General features: G+C 49.2%; 1 protein-coding gene across 9 annotated transcripts; it reads right to left on the reverse strand.

Moving 5' to 3' along the window:
- Positions 1-2691: 2691 nt before the first annotated feature.
- TUBB1 (tubulin beta 1 class VI) lies at positions 2692-9038 on the reverse strand. Of its 9 annotated transcripts, none has more exons than XM_021717335.1 (5): positions 8778-8834; positions 5033-5141; positions 4083-4193; positions 3962-3987; positions 2692-3889 (listed from the first exon to the last, which is right to left on the reverse strand). In XM_021717335.1, exons 1-5 carry the CDS (start codon positions 8832-8834, stop codon positions 2909-2911), a joined length of 1284 nt encoding a protein of 427 aa, XP_021573010.1. In that variant the 3' UTR covers positions 2692-2908. The 9 variants fall into 9 exon arrangements, with proteins under 9 accessions (XP_021573010.1, XP_021573016.1, XP_021573014.1 ...); XM_021717341.1 differs by having other exon boundaries at positions 2692-3288; positions 3895-3987; XM_021717339.1 differs by having other exon boundaries at positions 2692-3616; positions 3863-3987.
- Positions 9039-21781: the final 12743 nt, after the last annotated feature.

Here is a 21781-nt window from a genome sequence, read left to right on the forward strand (position 1 = left end):
TTTGGAACTTGGGAGACTTGGCCAAGGTAAAACACCTTTGTAAAGTTAACTGCTTGATTTTATCTGTTTTAGAAGAGTGGAGGAATAAATTTGGGCAGGAAATTTTGAAACACTACCGTGTTACCAGTTTCACCGTGCGTGGCACTTAAGCTTACAATCATCCATCGGGACCATGCTCAGCAGTGCCAAGGACAAGCCCGAGAAGATGTCTTTGTTCTCAGCTTCTGGGGATGACTCACTGCCCTGACACTTGACCTTTAGGTTTTATTGAGTCCTCAGTGCAGACCACACAAGGAGAAGCAGCAGACTGAATGGGAGAGCAGGACTGCTTGGTGGCAGCAGGATAGGACCCCCAAGTTTTTCACTTGGGGCAACTGTTCTGCTGTTTGGTGGTTAGGGCACCTCAGTTCAGTGCTCCAGTCCCCAAGATTATGGTACTGGGAGGTGTCTTCATTACAGGGGACAGGAATGAATGAATCACAAGGCTGAGAAGCCTTTTTGGTAGCAAAGTAGCTAATAAGCAAAAGGCTAAATTCTTTCCAACCAAGCAATTAGAGATGTATTAGGGAGGTAGGTGGGACCATTAGAGGTAAGACTTAGGGGCAGGGTTTGTGATGTAGAAAGGATTAAAGTGAATAAAGAACAAATTTGCTGTCCAACAAAGATTCTTCAGGGCTCTGTGATTTTAAAAAAATCCCAAGCCAATACTGTGATGAGAGCAACAGTGCCCAGTACCGAGGAGACCACCCCCTGTTAGACTAACTTGTGAGTGTTTAACTAGTTGGGTTATATTCGAGGGACTCAGGTCATCTCTTCATTCATGTAGTTCTTGTGTGTGAAGTGAAGGAGTCGGACAAGCTCGAAAATGCTATGCTACAGCTGTCTCAGTCTCCCAGTGACCAATGTCACCGTAGCAACCATACTGCTAAAGGAATAAACTCTTCAAAATCAGAAGGGACAGCTTTCTCTTGGTTTCTAGTTTGTTGTTTTTTTAATCTCTTTCTACCATATGAAAGAGTAGGATGGTGAGATGCATTTTGAAATATTTTTAACTACTCAAATTAATCAGTCTAGTAGCTAGGCTCCAAGAAAAGGAATTTAGTCTGAAATAAAGCAATTGAGCCATTTAAAATCGAGCTTTTTGTACTTTAATGATCACTATTGAGCAAACAAACATCTTTACAATAATATAAATTGGCAGAAGTTTTTTAAAGATTTTAATCTATACCTCTCCTTGCATTTATTTCATTGCCTTTTTAGGTTTGAGAAGAAGCATGTGTATAACTCTTTTATAAACCACTGGCTGTAAGTCTTTAGCATTTCAGGAAGTTGTTAACTTAAAACTGAGTGGATAAGTACAGTTTCTTACTAAATCTAGTACTTGAACCACAAGCAGAAAGTGTTTAAAGTTATTGCTGTGCTTTTTTTTTTTAATTCTGTCAGTAGAGGGCTGTCAGTGATGCCACTGGCAAAGCCTCGTTTCCTCTTGGTATGCATTTTCGTTATTTCCTCTGATGCACTCGTGAAAAGGGTGAAGTTCCTCAGAGTGAGCAGCTGTCAACCATCCACCTACTACTTCATTATTGCTGATTGCAAAAGCAAATCGGGAGACAAGAACCTAGTTGCCTACAAGTATTCCTTCCTGCAGTGAGGGTCAGAGCATCTCCCCATGGTAGGTTATCCATGGACCGAATAGTGTAGCTCAGGAGTGATTCTAGAGGGTTGTTCAAGCCCTTGTGGTGCTGGAAGGGAAGGCAGCACTGCGTGTCAGAAATAGGTAAGCTGTAATTGAGAGGTTATGGATGATTTGATTATGCTCCTGTGTATCTGGTCCTGTTGTAATAGGAGCAGATTAAAATCATGTAATGGTTAAAGCTATGTCATCATGCAAACATTTATGGCAACTTCTGCAAATTAATTTGAACTGTAAAAGTTCCCTAATGAGATGATGTCCTCCGTAACGAAGAAGGACACTGCAGCCACCGCTGCTTAATTCCTCCATTTGAATGGCTGCCGAGCGTGCCATGCCCTTTCTCAAAGAGCGAGGAAGCTGCAGAGCATTCTTTGGGTGATTAGTGAATGGAAGTGAAAAGGGCATTTCAAAATGGCCTTTAGAAGGAAAGCCAAAGATGATCTGGAATCTAACACTAGTAAGAAACTTGAGATGTATAAATATATACGTTAAAGGCTAGCTCTTCAGAAATAAAGACCAGAGGGCTGGCGTTCCTGCATTTTGCTTGTCCTCTTTGTTTTTCATTTTTTTTGGAGAGGGCTGTGGCTTTTCTTGTTTTCCCCTTTTCCAGTGAGTGTATGGAGGTGAGCACAAGGTCAAAACAACTGACCAGTGCTTGTCAACTGCACTGGGGCTCTGTCATTTCCCTTGTACTAGTGAGTGCCTGTGCTTTTTTGGAGGCCAACAATGACAAGAAGGCAGAGTGCAGAGCAGTATTTGCTAACAAAAGGGAACCTAAGATAAGAGTCTTAGCAACCCCAGGATGCCAAGTTAGGATTCCAGGGTACTTTTCAGAGTTGCTCGAGCTTAAACACAAGAGTCCACTCAAATCCACACATGTAGTCCAGATGCTGACACAGGGCTGTGCACACAGCAGATACCCAATAAACACTCTGAAACAAAGGGACCACTTTATGGTTAATTCACTTTGCTATTAAAAAAGAAACAGCTAATGAGCGTGCATTGAACATTCGACTCTTAAGGTTAGTAAATGTCATGAAGACCCAGTGCCTGGCAGCGTCTCCCCGCCCCCTCCCGTAGTCCCCATGTCAAAGCTATGATGAGTGCGTGGTATTCACTGTGCTGTAGTGCAAAACAGGCCTGGATGTGCGAGAGAGACATGGAACTCATGAGCAACCACTCTGTGAGTGACACCCAGCATGGCTTGTCTCACAGTTAATATCCCTTATCTTCTGGCTCCATCTCCACCTCCTCCATGACCTCTTCGTTTTCCTCCAGCCCTGCTTTGGCATCTTGAAACTGTTGGTACTCAGACACCAAGTCATGGATGTTACTTTCAGCCTCACCAAACTCATTTATGTCCATCCCTTCACTGGTGTACCAGTGCACAAAAGCTTTCCTCTTAAACATGGCTGAGAAGTGCTCAGAGACCCTGTTGAAGATCTCCTGGATGGCCGTGTTGTTGCCTATGAAGGTGGCAGCCATGCTAAGGCCCCTGGGTGGTATGTCGCACACGGCCACCTTGACGTTGTTGGGAATCCACTCCACAAAACAACTGCTGTTCCTGGTCTGCACAGACAGGAGCTGCTGGTCCACTTCCTTAGTGGACATCTTGCCCCGGAAGATGCAGGCCACTGTCAGGTAGCGGCCACGGCGGGGGTCGCAGGCAGCCATGGTATTGCGGGCATCAAACATTTGCTGGGTGAGCTCGGCCACCGAGAGGGCCCGGTACTGCTGGCTGCCATGGGCTGTGAGTGGGGCAAAGCCAGGCATGAAGAAGTGCAGGCGGGGGAAGGGAACCATGTTCACTGCCAGTTTGCGCAGGTCAGCATTGAGCTGACCTGGGAACCGGAGGGAGGTGGTTATGCCGCTCATGGTCAAGGACACCAGATGGTTGAGGTCCCCATAGGTGGGCGTGGTCAGCTTCAGGGTGCGGAAGCAGATGTCATAGAGGGCCTCATTGTCAATGCAGAAGCAGGCGTCTGCATTCTCGATCAGCTGGTGGATGGACAGCACAGCATTGTAGGGCTCCACCACCGTGTCCGACACCTTGGGGGACGGCATGACGCTGAAGGAGTTCATGATCCGGTCAGGGTACTCCTCCCGGATCTTGTTCATGAGCAGTGTGCCCATACCAGAGCCTGTGCCCCCACCCAAGGAGTGCACGACCTGGAAGCCCTGCAGGCAGTCACAGCTCTCACTCTCGTGCCGCACCACCTCTAGCACATTTTCGATCAACTCAGCGCCCTCGGTGTAGTGACCCTTGGCCCAGTTGTTGCCAGCCCCGGAGTTACCTGGGGTGAGAAGGAGTGAGCAGGGGAGAACAGGGGAAGAGAAAAGGCACCACTAGGAGGCATCCCTATCCGGGGAACCTCTTGGAAGGACCTACCGTGGACAAAACTGTCTGGTTGAAAGAGGCCTCCTAATCTGCTCGATCGAATACTGTCCATCGTCCCAGGTTCCAGGTCCACCAGGACCGCTCGGGGCACGTATTTCTTACCTGTGTAGAAAAATAGGAAGAAGTCAGCAAACTGTTGTTTTTCTGAAAGTTAATGTTTCATCAGAATAAACCCTTGTCACACTAGCAAAAAAAAAAAATTATTCAAGGAAGGGATTTTTGATAGCTAGAGATTTGAATACCTTCCACCATATTTTGACCCCATCAGCAATCTCATAACTGTATAAGATAACTAGAAAACACTTTTTTCATCATTGTCTGCTTTATTGTATTGCCAGTGATAGAGATTTATTTCTATTAGAAATGGTTCTGATTTTCATTTAAAAACAAGGGCCAGACACAGTAGCTCACGCTTGTAATCCCAGTACTTTGGGAGGCCGAGGTAAGTGGATTGCTTGGGCCCAGGAGTTTGACACCAGCCTGGGCAACATGGTGAGACCTCATCTCTACAGAAAATGAAAACATTGACTGGGCGTGGTGGCCTGCACCTGTAGTTCTAGCTACTCTGGAGGCTAAGGAGGAAGGATTGCCTGAGCCCAGGAGGTGGAGGCTGAGATAAGCCGTGATTGTGCCACTGCACTCCAACTGGGCCACAGAGCGAGACCCCGACTCAAAAAAAAATACAGAAGAAACAAAAGAGGAGGGTAAGTGCTTAGCCTGTGTGTTTTAAGCTGTGTGCTCTGTGCAGCAGCTTCTTCCCTAGCCCTGCCTCTTGCCCAGGGCTTGGGGACCCGCCACTCTCAGGTCTGTGCCATGCTGCCTGCCACCTGCCCCAGCCCACATGTCACTCATCTGACATTTCTGTCTCGTGGGCCTTGGCGCCTTCTTGCCCGTGTCCCTGGCTGTAGGACCACGGCTTGCAGAAACTCAGCCAGCCCTACCGTAGGCCTCGTTGTAGTACACGCTAATTCTCTCCAGCTGTAGGGCCGAAGCCCCGCGGTCGCTCCCAGCTGAGTCGATCCCGTGCTCCTCACCGATCACCTCCCAGAACTGAAAGCAGAAGGAGTTTGGGGAGGAAGGACCCTGGACAAGGCCGTGTTAGCACCAGAGAAAGGCAGTGCTCCCAGGTTCATTCCCCTAGGGTTGCCTGTCCCTCCCCGACACATCCTTGTGATCTTTCCGTAAATGACCACTCCATGGCACAATTCACTTTTGCCTCTAGTAAGCAGCGTGAAGTAGCAGGGAGACTGCATTTTATACCCTCCTGAGCTCCTTGAATAAAATGTCAAACACAAAGTATTAAACTGGACTTTGGATCTATTAAATTCAAGCCGCTGTATACATTAAAGCTGTTTAGAATTTCATATCAGAGGAATGGAGGGAGGAGAGTGGGGCATGTGATAACACAAGGGGAAGCTGGTCCACTACCAGGGGAGTGAGGACCAGTTAGATGCCCAAACTTCTGCATGCAGCCTATTTATGCAGGTAATCCTCACTTGTACCCTACATCCCTACAAGACAAAGTTTTAAAAAGAATTTCACATCAGACAATGTGTTTCTAATTTTGCTTTTAAGTGCTCCAAGCCAGTAAAGTGTAGATTTCATTACATGAAAACAAAACTGAATTGTTACCTGATTTCACTATATATCTCATTTCACTTTGGGTATTTCTTTTCATCAAGTTTTTCAAAAAACCCATAACTTCCACTTCTGCAGGATATTAAGCAATGTGCATTTTTGATGATCAGGTATACACACAATGCCAAATCCACATAGCTGTTTTCTTGCAACTATTTGAAACATACTGCCTTTCTGATCACAAATGAGGGGAGGACCCAAAAAGAATCTAGAATCTATTTATAAAAAATTGTGTATTCTTACATGTTTAAACATCAGTCAACTTCAAAGCACTCTCCATGTGATACCATACACCTATCAAGACTCTTTTTCCATTGCTCAAAACAGTTTTTGAACTTGGTGATTCTGATTCCTTTTAGTGCTTCTGACAATTTTGATTTCACCTTTTCCACATCAGCAAAACATTTCCCTCTGAGGACTTTTTTTAATCCAGGAAAACAAACCAAAAAAAAGTTGCTCGGGTGAGATTGGGTGAATAGGGAGGGTGGGGATGGAGGTCATACCATTGTGGGCAGGTGCACTCGTAAATCACCCATCCTGAAATGGGCAAACACACTGAAAGAATCTTCAAAAACAATTCACTGAAGTTGAACGCAGCCTCTCACAGCAACACTAGCTGGTACACTGATGCCGATGGGTTCCTGGAACATTACCTAGCAAGGGAAGCCTGTGCTACAAGGGGCCTGCTCTCCAAAAGATAATTCCCTTTTTGGGGGGGGTCCCTCTTATATGCAGTATTTCTTAATATAGATATATGTCTAGCTCTTAACACAGAAAGTTACTCCGATGGCTCCTTTTGATCGCCCTGGAAAAGCACATATTAAATATGGAAATATATTCACTTATGTTAAAATCCCCAAGGGTGTTTTCCCAGTCATATCTTATAGATGACAATTCTGTTCTGGCCATGGTCTTAATAATAGGGCTCTATTTCGTAATAAACTACCAGCACTGTTCAGGGAGTAGAAGAATAAATACATTTAATTTCTAAGATACTCCAAATTAAATGTGTCTTAAAGATATTATGGCCCCAAATAAGTCATCACTGGGGCTCTAACCACCAGACAATAGGATTCTGGAGTGAGAGCTAAGACACTATCTAGAGGCTGCACTCCCTCTCTCCACATTATCTTCCAACCTCAGAGCAACAGGGCTCCTGCCTCCTACTCCTCTGTCAGTTCTGAATGTCTTATCACTGCAGCATGAAAGAATGGCAACTCCTTTTCAAGTAATAATATTTTCGTCCCAGGTTTAAAACACCTGTATTTTAAAACCTTAGTTTTTTTGGCCATACAGTGGCTCACACCTGTAATTCTAGCACTTTAGGGAGTCTGAGGCAGAAGAATCGCTTAAACCCAGGGGTTCAAGACCAGACTGGGCTACATAGCAAGTTCTCATCTTGAAAAAAAAAAAAAAAATTAACTGGGTGTGGTGGTGCACACCTGTAGTCTCAACAACTCAGGAGGCTGAGGTGAGAGGATTGCCTGAGCCTTGGAGATTGAAGCTGTGGTGAGCCGTGATCGCACCACTGCACTCCAGCCTGGGCAACAGAGTGAGACACTGTCTCAAAAAATAAATAAAACCTTAGTTTAGTCATGGCAACATTGACATAGCATAACACCCAAAAGGGAAACAACCCCAAGAGTTTTCGATGGATGGATGAAGGTAGGTGTTTTAAAGGCTTACTTTTAATGCAATTTATACTAGTAAAAGTAATTTCAGAATAGCAAAGAGAGCAAGTTAGATAGACTTTACACAGTACAACTGGTCAGGCAGGGTGTGGTGGCTCATGCCTATAATCCCAGCACTTTGGGAGGCAGATGTGAGAGGATTGCCTGAGTCCATGGGTTCGAGATCAACCTGGGCAACATGGCATGCCCTCATCTCTACAATAAATCAAAAAATTAGCAGGTCATGGTGGTCCCCACCTGTAGTTCCAGCTACTTGGAAGGCTGAGGCAGAAGGACTGCCTGAGCCCAGCAGGTCAAGGCTGTGGTGGCTGTGAGCACATCACTGCACTGCACTCGCCTGGATGACAGAGTGAGACTCTAACTCCAAAAAAAAAAAAACCACAAAAACGCATCTTAAAATCAGAATTGGGCAGTGTAGGTTTGGGCACCTGTTTTCTTGATGCTAGCTCATTGAATCAGGTACCTTGTAGAAAAATTTAAACAGAGAGGCAGCAGAGAGAAAAACTCATTTATATTCCAGAGGGATGTATTTAATTATTTCTGCTACTGTACACAAAAACTTTAAGCCATGGCAACCTCTTCGGGTCCCCTCCCACTGTGGGAGCTTCTTTGTCCTCTCAATAAATCCTGGTCTCTCAAAAAAAAAAAAAAAAGCCTACCTCTTAAATATTCTGTTGCATATAATAAAACAGAAATTGGTTTTTTTAGGAAGGAAAAGACACCTTAGTGATAGGATGTAAAATATTCTCCAATAAACTTCAGAAAACTGTTTTGCAACAAATTATTGCTTTTAGATATGAAAAGTTCATTGCTGAGATGATAAAAAGTAAAATGGTTGATGTTTACTAGGCACATGTAACTATGAACAAAATTCACATTAGTTAAATTAACCCTCTAAGCTTTTGATGTGTCCTGTAACTCTTTAGACATTGTCTAGCCAGGGGCAGTGGCTCACGCACATTGGGAGGTAGAGGCAAGAGCTTGAGCTTAGGAGTTTGAGTCCAGCCTAGGCAACTTGGCAAGAACCCATCTCTACAATAAATAAAAAAATTAGCCATGTGTGGTGGTACAAGCTTGTAGTTCCAGCTACTTGGAAGGCTGAGGCAGGAGGATCGCCCGAGCTCAGGAGGTTGAGGCTTTGGTGAACTGTGATCGTGCCACTGCACACCAACCTGGGTGACGGAGTGAGAACTCCAACAACAACAACAACAAAAAACCCTTGTCTAATAAATCAAATATTTAACAAGTACATGAAATCTACTAGACTCACTGTTTTCCCTGGTAATGTAGGGAATTTTCTTGGTTGGCCACATCTAAGGACTGGCACAGCTGGTCCCAGTAACCAGACTCTCCTTACCTTGGCTCCAATCTGGTTGCCACACTGGCCAATCTGAATGTGCACGATTTCACGCATCCTTGCCTTGATCCCAAGTGTGAGATCTTCACAGAATCCTCAGACCCTGGGAGAGCCTCGTTTCACTGGTGTGAGCCCAACACAACTGTGGTCAGTGCAGTGGCAGGACCAGTTGACCAAGCCACCCTCAGAGTGTCGTCACTTAAGGGTGTGTCCAGCCCAGAGGCCGGGTCCCCCGCCCTCAGCCAGCCCTGGGCCCTTTCTGCATTTTGCCTATCATGCTTTCGGAAGTGTTTTTCTCTCCCAACACAGAATATTGCCTGGTCATTTCCTAGAGGGCAAGGGCAAGACTAAAGACAAAAGGTGGCCTCTGTATATGGGGCCTGCCGGGCTAGCCTTGGGTACTGGTGCTGACTCTGATGCCTGGGTTGTGATATCAGACTGCAGCTCCCAGCTCATCTAGGTGGCCAGAACACCCACAAGAGCTTTTCCCATTCAAGTAATCACTTTGTCTGACCCCATCACTTGGCCTAAAATAAAGTTTCCTTTTTGAAGTTGTGAAGGAGGTGAGTACAGTGGCTCATGCCTGTAATCCCAGCACTTTGGAAGACGAAAGTGGTAGAATTTCTAGAGCCCAGGAGTTTGAGACCAGCCTGGGTAACAGTGAGACCTCGTCTCTACCAAAAAGAAAATATCTGGGTACGGTGGTGCATGCCTACAGTTCCAGCTACTCGGGAGGCTGAGGCGAAAGGATCACCTGAACTTACGGGGTTTAGGCTGCTGAGTCATGATGGTACCACTGCAGCACTCCAACCTGGGCAACAGAGTGAGACTCCAACTCAAACACACACACACACACACACACACACACACACACACACACACACACACACAATTGTGAAGGCAACATGTGATTCTTAGGAGTTTAGGAAACCACAACCAAAAGAGAAGGCCAAAGTCCATGGCTCAACATCCAGGCTTTCCCAACCTGGCCCAAACTACATTCCCAGCCCCTTTTTCCAGACTTTGGTCCCTTCAGCCCCATGGCATCAGTCACCACAGCTGCTACCCTCCCCAACATGCCCTTTCCTACCTTGTCTGCAGGTTGCTCCATGGCTGTCCACAGGCTTCTTGGGTTTCTTCCCTGTCCCTGCCAGGGCCTGGCTGTGACTTGGCAGCCTTCCCAGCTCTTGCTCTGTCGTCCAACTGTCCCTATTGTGGTGTCAGGGGATTTATTGTTTGTCGCAAGTTCCCTTTCCCAGACCCTGCATTCTCCAAGAGGCAAATGGACTCCCAACCACAGTCCTTCACACCAGGACAGGGGTTGTGGCAGGACAGGTGCTCAGCAGCTTAAAACTGGCCCATCTGCCTCCTGGTCCTCAGCACAGCCCCCTAGCTTCCCTCAAACAGCGTCTAAAACCAGTCCCAAGCCTCTTCACCTCTGACCAAGCAAGCCCACCCTGCCCAGCAGTACAAGGCAGGGCAGCCAGGTCATAAACCAGTGCCTGTTACCCAAGCCTGGAGGAGCTGAAGGAAGGAGATGGACCCCTGGGAAGGAGCCAGTGTCTAGCTTGGCAGCAGGAATAGCTCGTCAGAGCTGCCTGGGGTGCAGGTGGTCAGGTACAGGGTGAGATCTCACTCCTGAAGCCCCAGGATGTGGGCAGCCCCACTCCACAAGCACCTGTTTCTCAAGGCCCCTACTCAGTGCCTGCCAGGCACCCTGAGGCCACCCCATTTCTTGAACAGTTATGAATAGGGACCTATCCCATGCTGGACTGGCGTTGGCACTGGGGACACAGGAATGAAGGAGATGCCATGCAGATGCTGTGTTCTCTCTTGAGCTGACCTCTTTGGGAAGAGTCCTCCAGCTCTAGAACCATTCAAGGACACTATCCCACTGCACAGGGACCCAAAGGTAGGACTGAATCGAACTCAGAGCCAGAGTCTTTGAGGACCCCTCCTTTGCCCCTCACTGGGCCAGTGGCCTTGGCCGAGGCATTGGAGCTGAATCCTTGGGCTCTGGCCCCCCACTGGTCTAGGAGGGTCCGTGCTTTCTGTGCCCTGAGCCCAGTCCTGACTCTAAAACCCTCTCCCTTTCTACGGGCATGACAAGGTCCAAGATGTGAAGTCAGGAACACGAGCAGAAAAGCTCTGAACGGTGGACCGCCTGGGGGAAATAGCCCCCACTCACTCCCAGAGGAGGTCAGACATGAAGTAAGAGGGCCTGTGCTACAAACCAGGAGAGGAACCCAGAGATGAGGAGGAAGAACTTTGTCCCATGAGTGCCAAGATCCCATCAGGAGCGCAGTTCCCAGCCTGACCTCAGTGCTCACTGAGTGCACCCTCTGATCCTGGGTGGGGTCTAGGACCAGGGAAAGGGGTTGCTATAAAGGATGTGAGTGGACCCATTGTCAAAATTCAAATAAGGACCATGCTATTGGTAACTGATAGTGTAACTGTGATCTACTTTCTGGCTTCGATCATAGCTCACAGTGATTCTTAGTGGAAGTCCTTGTTTTCAGGAGATACCATCTTATGGAGTGCCGTGCTTCAGGGTCAAGTTGTTATGATGACGGCAACATACTCTTAGACGATTCAACAACCACAATAATGTGATAAATGCAGAGAGAGCAGTTAAGCAAAGTGGCAAAATGTGAACAGTCGGTAGCTCTTTTCAAAACTGGCACATGATTAGTACTCTTGTGACGGTTCTCTAAGTTTGACTTTTTTTCCTGCTTAAATCTGAATGGTACACGAATCACTGAAGCTTCTGGTCCCACCACCTCTCCTTCCTGCCCAGAGGTAAAAAGAAGGATGTGTATGTCCAAGAGGAAGATGTTCACAGGTGCTCAGCAGTATTTTCACAAATTAAAAATGTACACAGGCCGGGCATAGGGGTTCATGCCTATAATCCTAGCACTGTGGGAAGCCAAGGTGGGAGGATCACTTGAGCCTAGGAGTTCAAGATCAGCCTGGGCAACATAGCAAGTTCTCGTCTCTACAAAGAATAAAAAAATTAACCAGACGTGGTGGTGGCATATGCCTATAGTCCCAGCTACTTGGGAGGCTGTGACAGAAGGATCGCCTGAGCCCAGAAGGTTGAGCCATGATTGTACCACTGCACTCCAGCCTGGATGACAGAGTGAGGCCCTGACTCAAAAGTAAATAAATAAAGTAAAATAAAATAAGCACACAGAATGGACCATTCCATTGCCATAGACTTTAGTCATGCTACCCTTGCTTCCAGTCTCTCTCCCAGCTTGCCTTGGCCTCTTTTCCCTGCATCCCTCCACTGTGCCTCAGCCTCCCCAGCTTATCAGACCCCTTCAAAGTTCAAAGGCAGCTCCATGATCTTCCCACTGGCAGTCCCCTTACCAGAGATGCCTCCCTTTCTCGGGGCCAGAGCAATTAAACCCACAGTTATCGCCTGCGGTCCTGTTTGCTAATTACTTATACACATGCCTTATCTCCCCGCAGCCTGGGAGCCACCAATGTCTCTTCACCATTGAGTCCCCAAAGGGCCTGATCCGCAACAGGCCTCAGCAAATGTTTGTTGAGGGCACACCAACAGCTGGGCGAGTTTGAGCAGTGGTGCTCAGCGGGGCCAGTTTTCCTAGAGCCAATAATGTATTTATTCACGAGTGTGCCCTTCTCATGGTGGGTGGGGACATCGTGCCCACAGGCCCTTTCCTCCATTCCCTAAGAGGTGGTCTAGGCTGAAATATAAATTGTTGCAAGAAGCCTGGACGTCAGGGATGGTCTGTAGATGGAATAACCACAGCAAGCTATTACGGGAATCCTCAGTGGCCAAGCTCCTGAAAGGGGCCCCTGTTGGCCACAAACACCTCCCTTCAGGGACCACTGGGCTGGGCCCGGGGCTGTTTTGATCTGCCTGTGTTCATTCTTTGCTGTATGAGCAGGATCCAGTGTGTCAGAGTCCCCCCAACCTCCGCCCCAAGCGCATTCCTCTTGGTCATCTCAGTTTGCTTAGGGAGGGGAGAGAGCCGGGTTTCCAGATGGGCGCTTAAAAGGCTTTTCTGTTAATGGGGCAGTTGGCAAAAAGGGAGAAAAAGAGAGAAGCCCTGTTTGCTTTGATTCCTGTATCACTGGCAGTGTTTATTCATCCCGCGGGTGCTACTCTCTGGGTGCTGCTAGGCTGCAAGTGGGCATGGGGTGAGGGCCGATCCAGAGTGGGGAAGCCTCTCCCACTGAGAGGGCCCATATCTTCCCTGAACCCAAATGTTTTCATGTGTAAAATGGAATCATGTTCCCCATTTCCCAAGTCTATGGTGAGGCCTGAACCCATGGCGGCTGACCCCTAAGATGTCGCTGCAGGTTTTGTTTTTCAAGTGGGCTTCCTGGGGTAGAAGGAGATGTGACTTTCTGTGCTCACAGACACATTCCATTCACCCCTATAGATGACACACCTACCGTGTGTCAGGCTCACAGAGTTGCTGGCACCGTCTGGGCAGAACTGAGAGGTAGAAAATGCAAAAGGTCTGAAAAGCCACCTGTTCTGCCTCCTCCCTTTTGTCCTTATTTATGAAAGTACCTGTATCCCCAAGAAAGAGCTTTCCTCTGGTTGCCTAGTTTGCCCCAGCCAGTGATGTGGTGAACATGTAATGCCTTGCCCTCTGACCTGTGGACGTGGCTCCTTTCCAGGACACAGGTGAACAGTGTCCCTGGAGAGGCTGGCACTGGCCCAAAGTCTGTCCTGCCAGGCTGGAGGCACCCCCACATCCTGAATAGCAGCAAGTGATTAACAGTGGCCATCTGTGATGGATGACAAAGTTGTTTTCTGGCCCCCCTCCCATAAGGGTTGCAGCAAAGACAGGGTGCACTTAAAGTCACTATTGCACTTAAGCAAGGGGTTTCTGCAAGCCCCCCCAAGAGGACAGAAGGCAGGAGTAGAAGCTTCCTCTTGGCATGCAGGGTGGGCTGTCCCACATGGGGAGGATGCCCACAGCCTCCAACGCCGAGATGACCGGCCAGAGCAGCCCATCCCTGAGCTCAAATCCCCTTCCCCTGCTGCAGACTGTCCCACCCAGCAGTCCGCAGAAGATTCAGGGGCAGCAAGCCGTCTCCTGAATGACACTTGGGTCTATTATGGGAATGGAACCAAGAAGATAAGAAAAACCAAGTGTCACCCAGAAACCCCAAATCAGCTGCCTCCAGACTTCCCCCAGGAGATGTCCCTCAGTGGTCAGATGGTGGCTGCCCCATGTGGCAAGTGAAATATAATTAGGAGAAAAACAGAATACTCAGATAATTCATTGATTTCATCCGCCTCTGATCTTCCACTTTGGAGTGCATTGAAGTTCCTTGAATAACTCAGAGAAGATTGTTGAATTATAGTGTTTGCTTGTGATTCAGAAGCAGAAATTTTTCCAAATGTCTTAGCAAGAAAATGACATCTGAGGGACCATTATGAGTGACTCAGCGGGTGTGGGCAGGCCGTCAGATGAGCTGAGCTCCACTTTCTTGTACTCTGCTCCGGTGTGTGTTCTCTTACTGGAAAAGAAAGTTCTAGAGGATGAATAAGTAACTACAAGAGGAGCAAGACTGTTTTCCATTAAGCCAGGAGTGTTAACCTCTGTCCCCCTCAGCTGAGATGCCCACAGTGTCCACACCACGCTGGACTTGATGGGCAGCTCGCCAGCCCTGCCCAGTTGCCAAGTCCAGGCAGTGGAAGTGCCCACCATCTCTTTGATCATCAGCATCCCAGGCTGCGGCATCAGCATCCCAGGCTGCGGCATCTCTGGTTTACAAGAGGAAACATGCACACACACACTCCACTGCCACTTCACTTGAACTGCCGCTATTCTGAAGGAGCTGGATGCTTAGACCTTCTCAACTGCATCCTTCCCATCTCCCAGGGTACTCAGCTACTGATAAGCAACATTCTGTGGCATGAACAGAGATAAGCGTAAGACGGGTCAGTGCCCGGAGCTGAAATCAAACAAAAATATATACTTCTTCAGGTCCCATGTTTGTCCAAGAAATCTCTGTTGTATGAGTCTCAGAAATCCAATCGTCTGTCCAACAAACATTGGTTGAGTACTGTTCGGGGAACTTGAGGGACCCCAGGAAAGTATGGGCCTTGCCCTCCAGGGACATAGAGGTGACGACAGCACCCACTCTGCTGACCTATACCCGTTTCTCTGCCCGTCTCCCACCCACTCCCTTGTTCAGCCTGCACGACACCACCACCTTCAAGCTGGGTCATGGTTCTCTCTACATTGTAGAAGAAGAAACTGAGGGTCAGCACAGACACTGATACATTCAAGTCCCAGGATTAAGGTGGTGGAAAATGGATCGCAGGTCTTCAGACGCCTCCATCCAGGAGTACAATTTGAGGTTGTCCAGCTGGCATCCAACTGACCATCCAGAAGTCTGTAGTGCTCATGTCACCTCCTCATCTAGCTGCGTTCTGCCAGCTCTACCCCCATCTGGATGACCCAGTGTGCCTACTGTCACTGTCTCTCCAGAAGTGTTCCTCATCCACTGCCGTCAGCTCCCCCTCTGTGATTGAATTAGCCCCTCACAGGCCCCACACTTGTCTCTTTCCATGTGAGGGATCTTCCAAGTCAGGCCCAACACCCTCCTGGAAACCAGCAGCAACCAGGGCAAAACCAGGACCTCGCCACGCTGGTATGTGTCTTCAGATCCTCCAAAATGCACATGCCACAAGAGTTGGGGATGGAAATGAGGAGGGGGCAAGGAGGCTAGGAGGACCTTTCCTCAGACCATGGCAGAGGGAGGGAGGAAAAAAAGGTCCTGCACTGTGGGCCAGCTATGGGCAGTGTGGCCTGAGCACCCACATGGTCCTTGTACCCTGGAGCTCTCAGCTGCACGTGCTATCCCAGGACCCTCACAGGGTTCCTTCAGCGCATCACACAGTCCTCTTCCTTCTGCTTAGAGTCTCCTTCCAGCACGGTCCATGGTTGTGTCCTCACCATTCAATCCCTAAGTCATTGGATACCTTAGGGAACGGTCCCAGATCCCACTTCTCCTAGTCTCTGGTGTTCCCCATTTTATGTGTCTCCAAGCACTCTCTACTTACTATTCTGCTTTTTCACAAATCCTCTCACTCAATGCTAGCTCCTCGAAGGAGACTTTGTAGGGTGGAAAAAAAAAGTAGAACTAGATTCAAACCTCCCAGGAACCTCATGCCCAGGTCTCTCGACCTTTCTGGAGACTCAAGTCTTTTCACCTGCTAAATGGGGTGGTAACCTGATCCCCAGGGATGAAAATGGTTGTCTGCACATACTGGGTGCTCCACAAATATCTGCTGGTGGCTGACCTTAAAGGGCAAACCAATTTGATATGTAAAGGATGAAAAACTGTTTGGAAGACTTCACATGGAGTGTGTGGGTGGGCTGAGTCGGTTACCTGCTGCCCTGCAGAGGGCGTATTCCAAACTGAAGCCCAGGGGGCCACTCCACTCCCAAACAAGTACATACAGCAGGTTACTGTGTGACCAGCCCAGAAGGTGACGCATGATGATGGCACTTGGGGACGGTAACAGGCAGGGCTGCAAACCTGACCTACCCAACCACAAGAAGGCCTACACTGCAAAGATGTCACGGAGCTGACATGAGCTTCTGATCCATTGACCGAGGGGATACAGAGGGGTCCCTGCTGCTGACGAGGAACCATAATGCCCTGCAAAGCTAAGTTTGCCTCCCGCATGCTATCAAAACAAACGCCCGTATCCCTGATGTGGCTAAACTCAGGAATGTGGAATTATAGGAAATGTCTTCAACTTGCTGGGTTGGATCCAGACAATATGGTAGGAGGAAAGAAGGAAAGAAAGTATTTCAAGGCAATTCCACTGTCCACCAAAACCCATTTGCGTTCCTTGCCTCCAGCCTGGCTAGCCCTGGCCTCACTATAAAGTGTGTGTGTTGTTCTTTATTGAGACAAGGGGGGAAAGAATCAATGTTATTTTTAGAAATGAATAGGCTTTTGTGTCTGCAGTCTGGGATCATGCACTTGCCAGGAGACTTTATGGAGTGAAAAAAAAGAAGAACCAGATTTAAACCTGCCAGCCAGGAGCCTTACACCCAGCACAGCCATCTGGACCTCTCTGAAGGCTCCGTCTTTTCTCCTGTAGAATGGGTTGGTTGCATCTATGCGGCCCACCTCATGAGGTTGCACAAAGGCTCAAACAAGGGCCGCAGGGTTCTCTAGGCTGTCACTGGCTCAGCTTTCTGCTCTTAAACACCGCCAGAAGCAGGAATGATTTGGTTACCTCCCGGAAGGAGAACTGAGGGCCTGTGGCCAGCTTCCCAAGCAAAGCACTCTACAGTGGTTTCAGCGGAGATGCCTGGCTCTCCAGAACCTGGCTGACCCTGCCGCAAGCTGGAAGGCGGTGGCAGCTTATAAAACAGCTGCTAGAAGCAATGCTTGGGCAAGGAGGACCCCCAAGGTAGGAAGGTCCTGGGCCCTGCCTTGATCTTCCTCTGGTCCAGGCCCAGAGGAGAAAGTGAGTCACTATCCACAAAACGACCTGGCAAACACCTGCAGCAGTGTCAGGAGGGAACACACCTTTCAGGTTTCCAAGAGTCCCCAGGCTGCCAGGAGTGTTGAGACAAACCCAACCTCTAGCAAACACTCTCCAGCAGGGGCTGGCTGTGCTGGCCCGTCAGGCTCTCAGCATGTCTCTCCTCTTCCTTGGTGCTAGCCACCTTCTCATTTTACTCGTGTGCCCTTCAGAGAAGTCCTCAGCTTGAACACCCTTCACTAGCGGCAGCGCTGGAATTTGAGTTTGGTTGGACTTGTGGCTGCCTTTCTCAAAGGGACATGTTTAGGATCCTCTGATGACAGGGACTTCCCCTGCACAATTTAGTAACCCCCAAAGTGACACAGTCAACCAGCTTGTCAGAGCATCCTGCCAGCTGAACACACGTCTACCCAACCAGAGCCAACTTCTGTGGATTTGAGTGGTTTCACTGTGTTTGATCCATCACAAGGGACTCTCATCTCACCCCTTTTCTTCCTGGTGTGAAGATTAGGAATTCCAATATTTGGACTTCCTCCTTCTCATCCTGCCATGATTCTCCATCATTTTCTGAGTTTGAATTGCTTTTATGTTTGGGAAACCCCAGCGTGCCACCACTTGTCATCTTTGGATGTCACCAGTCTAACGATATCTTCCTCATAGCCACCATTCCACAGGATAAACCTAGGGTCTCTGCTTTGGCATTCCTCATATAAACCAAGCCTTGCAATTCAGCCTTCGGGAGCAGGACTGTGGATTTTTTTTTTTTTTTTGGACTATTGATATTTATTGTCCCCAGTGAACTTCTGGCCCCTGGACTTGGCCCTTGTTTGTGAGTCTGACTAACCAGGGGCTCTGGGCTGGCAGAGAGTATCTGAAGGACTCATGATCAGGCAATGGAGGGTAAAGTAGGCAGAGCAACCACCATCAGACCCAGCTAATAACTTGCAGGACCCAGGGCACAGTGGACACGCAGGACTTCTTGTCCAGCTTCATGACACCATATGGGGCTGCTGTTCTGGGCTCAGGGCCTTTGTGACTGCAGGTTGTGCACCCAAACTGCCAGCCCTGCCTGTCATGACACCTCCTACATGCGGAAGACTGGCCCTGAGCATCTTCAGAGCAGTCCAGATCTCTCAACACTACATGAATGAAAGAGCTTGGAACTTGGGTGCTTTTCCACCCAGAATCAGGGACAAGACCCAAGATATCACAGCCCAGGCATCAGATGCCAAATCCAGGTATGCCCTGCCCTCGAGGGGTTCCTGTCTCCAAAACTGTAGGATGTGTGGTTAGACAGTGCCATCTTCTTACTTTATCCGTGTGCCCTTCAGAGAAGTCCTCAGCTTGAACACCCTTCACTAGAAGCAGCACTGGAATTTGAGTTTGGTTGGACTTGTGGCTGCCTCTCTCAACGGGACGTGTTTAGGATCCTCTGATGACAGGGACTCTCCCTGCACAATTTAGTAACCCCCAAAGTGAAGCAACCAGCCGACTTGTCAGCTGGACACACATCTACCCAACCAGAGCCAAGTTCAGAGATGAGGAGCTGTGGATCTGTGTGACTTCACTGTGTTTGACCATCACAAGGGACTGAAGAGGTGTATACAAGGGACTCTCATCACACCCCTTTCCTTCCTAACGTGAAGATTAGGAATTCCAATGTTTGGACTTCTTCCCTCTCGTCCCGACAGTCTGTGAGTACTTAGGAGGGGCATGATACCTGTTATCCTACAATTGTGTGAGTTCTTAGCTATTTCTTTAGAGACCAGAACCCCACTGCTTCAAATGCCACCTGATGACATCCCAGGGACCTCCTGGGTTTCTTGCTCATAAGAACAACCTGGTTCCCTGAGTCAGGGAGGCCAGAGAGTTAATGTGAGAGGAGAGAAGCCCCACTTGGCAATTCCCTCTCTGTTGCCTTTACACCCAGAGCCTGAGAGGCTCTGCCTCCACTCCCGGTCCCCAGCTCAGCCTGGGACTTCTGCCACCCCTTCCCACCTCCTAATGACGAGCTGATGCTAAGGGTTATCATGAATGACTTTCTGAGAAGATTAAGACTCATCAACAAACAGAGCTCTGGGCTCACTCTTGGCTTCAGTGACCACTGTTCAGGAACAAAGACTGAAGAAGCAGCTCCCGGCCTTGGCCTTCACGGAGCCCATGCTCAGACAGGTGCTGTCAGACAGGCTTCCCAGTCCTGCTGGGAGTCTGTGGTCACCTCAGCACTTCTGAGGCAGGGTGGCTAGTACAGTTTCTACATAGACAGACACATTTCCCATAGGCAGGTTTTAGGAAGCGTTCAAACATTTTTAAAATTACATTTTACTACAGGCCAAGCTGGTGGCCCACCTCATCCCCTCAGCCAATCAAAATCCCATCAGATATAATAGGACAGCTGAACCTTTCAGCTTATAATCACTAAAAAGTCTTCAGTTTCCCTGTTGAAGGAACAAAACTCAACCCCAACTCTTCCCCCCACCCCTTTTTTTTTGAGTCGGAGTCTCGCTCTGTCACCCAGGATGGAATGCAGTGGGACGCTCATCGACCTGCTGGGCTCAAGCAATCCTCCCACCTCAGGGTTCCAAGCAACTGGAAGTACAGGTGTGTGCCACCACTCTTGGCTAATTGCTTTATTTATTGTAGAGACGAAGTCATGCCAAGTTGCCCAGGCTGGTCTTGAACCCGTGGGCTCTTGCAATCCTCTGACCTCCGCCTCCCAAAGTGCTGGGATTATAGGCGTGAGCCACCGTGCCAGGTCAATCCCACCCCTTAACTGATCAAAACCCTAGAAATGATGAGACCACCCCTCCCTTCAGCAGAGGTGGAACAGGCAGCAGTTACCTGTGCTCTGCCCTAATTAGCATATCTGTAACAAGGTAGCTATACCCAGTTTGTCCTTTGTCCTTGAGAGCAAAAGAGCAGTTTTTCTTTCTTTCTTTTTTTTTTTTTTGAGTTGGAATCTCACTCTGTTGCCCATGCTGGAGTGCAGTGGCAGGCTCATGGCCACCGCAGCCTCAGGCTGCCTCAGGCTGGGCTCAGGTGATCCTTCTGCCTCAGCCTTCTAAGTAGCTGGAATCACAGGCGCGTGCCACCATGCTGGACTAATTTTTGATATATTGTAGAGATGAGTTCTGGCCAAGTTGTCCAGGCTGTTCTCAAATCCCTGGACTCAGGCAATCCTTTCATCTCCCTAAGTGCTGGGATTACAGGTGTGAGCCACCGTGCCCGGTGTGGTTTTTCTTTTTTGAGAAACTTGCCCACGGCAGGTCTTTCTGCCATGAATCTTCCTTTTCCCCTCTCTTCTGGCTAATAAGCTCTGTTTTAATACTTTGCTGGCTGCTCTAAAGTTCATTTTAGAGATGAGCCAAGGAATCCACAAGTTTTGCACCGCACCCTACCTGGTGTCACTTCCAGGGGCAGTCACAAAAGTTCCTGGAAGCCAGCGAGGCAGCCATTTTGGTTTCTGCTTGCCAGCTTGGCACCAGCAGAGGAAAGGGCCCAGCAGAACATAGGGAGTGCCCACTGCACATGGAAAAGAGCCGGACAAGGTCGACTGGGATCCCCATACAGAGGACGACCCAGCTAAGGCCTGTGGAGACCCTGGGGGGGATGCCTGGACCCTTTGCCCACAAGAGGAAGGAAGCCACTGTGGGACCCACTCACTATGACCACAGCTCACGAGGAACCCTTGCAAGTTATGAAATCCCGTCCTGGGGGTCCCACTTCTGCTTTTGGTTCCTCATTTGACGAAAAAGAATTCTGTCAGCAGAAACCCCTTCCAAGCATCTTTGGAAGTCAGAATGTACTACCCGTGGTTTATGTGCCAAGTGAAATGATCCTTTAGGGGTATTTTCTAGAAGGACCCCACCTCCCTTCTCTACAAAAGGCAAACATCTAGAAAAGGCCTGGGCCTTTGGAGAACGGGGTTCAGAAAGTCAGGCCAGGGCATAATTCTGTGGGGACAGTGGGCTCCTCCCAGGACTCCCCAAATCCGTTCCTTGGGGGCCTTGGGCCCAGATGGGATGCTGGGGGAATCTCTCCAGGGCCAAGGGTCCCAAGAATCCAGAGCTGGGACGCCCCATCTGAGACCGCAGCTTGGGGAGCCAGCACACCCCTCCCCTCCCTCCATGAGTCCGGTTTGACAGTCAGGCCTTCAGTTAAGCCACGAAACCACGGTGGTTGGCGGCCGGCGGTGGAGTCAGGTCTGGAGTCTAACTCTTTGACCTCGTGCAAGACCAGGAGTTCAGGCGCCGGAGCCGGAGGGAGGCTGTGCGCGCTGGTCCCGGGCGGGGCAGGAGCTGGCAGCGGGACGGCCCCGCCCCGGGGGTGTGTCCGGCCAGGGCGGCCGCCACCTTAAGGGCCGGGCGGGGCTGGGGCCCGGAGCGCCTGGGGCGGCCGGGTGCGGGATCACCATCAGGAGAGAGATCGGGAGCGGGCCTGGAGCGGGATCCGGAGCGGGACCCGGAGCGGGACCCGGAGCGGGATCCGGAGCGGGATCCGG

The sequence above is a fragment of the Carlito syrichta genome, unplaced genomic scaffold (assembly GCF_000164805.1).
Source record: "Carlito syrichta isolate Samal-C Ts95f unplaced genomic scaffold, Tarsius_syrichta-2.0.1 Scaffold309702, whole genome shotgun sequence".
Taxonomy (NCBI): domain Eukaryota; kingdom Metazoa; phylum Chordata; class Mammalia; order Primates; family Tarsiidae; genus Carlito; species Carlito syrichta.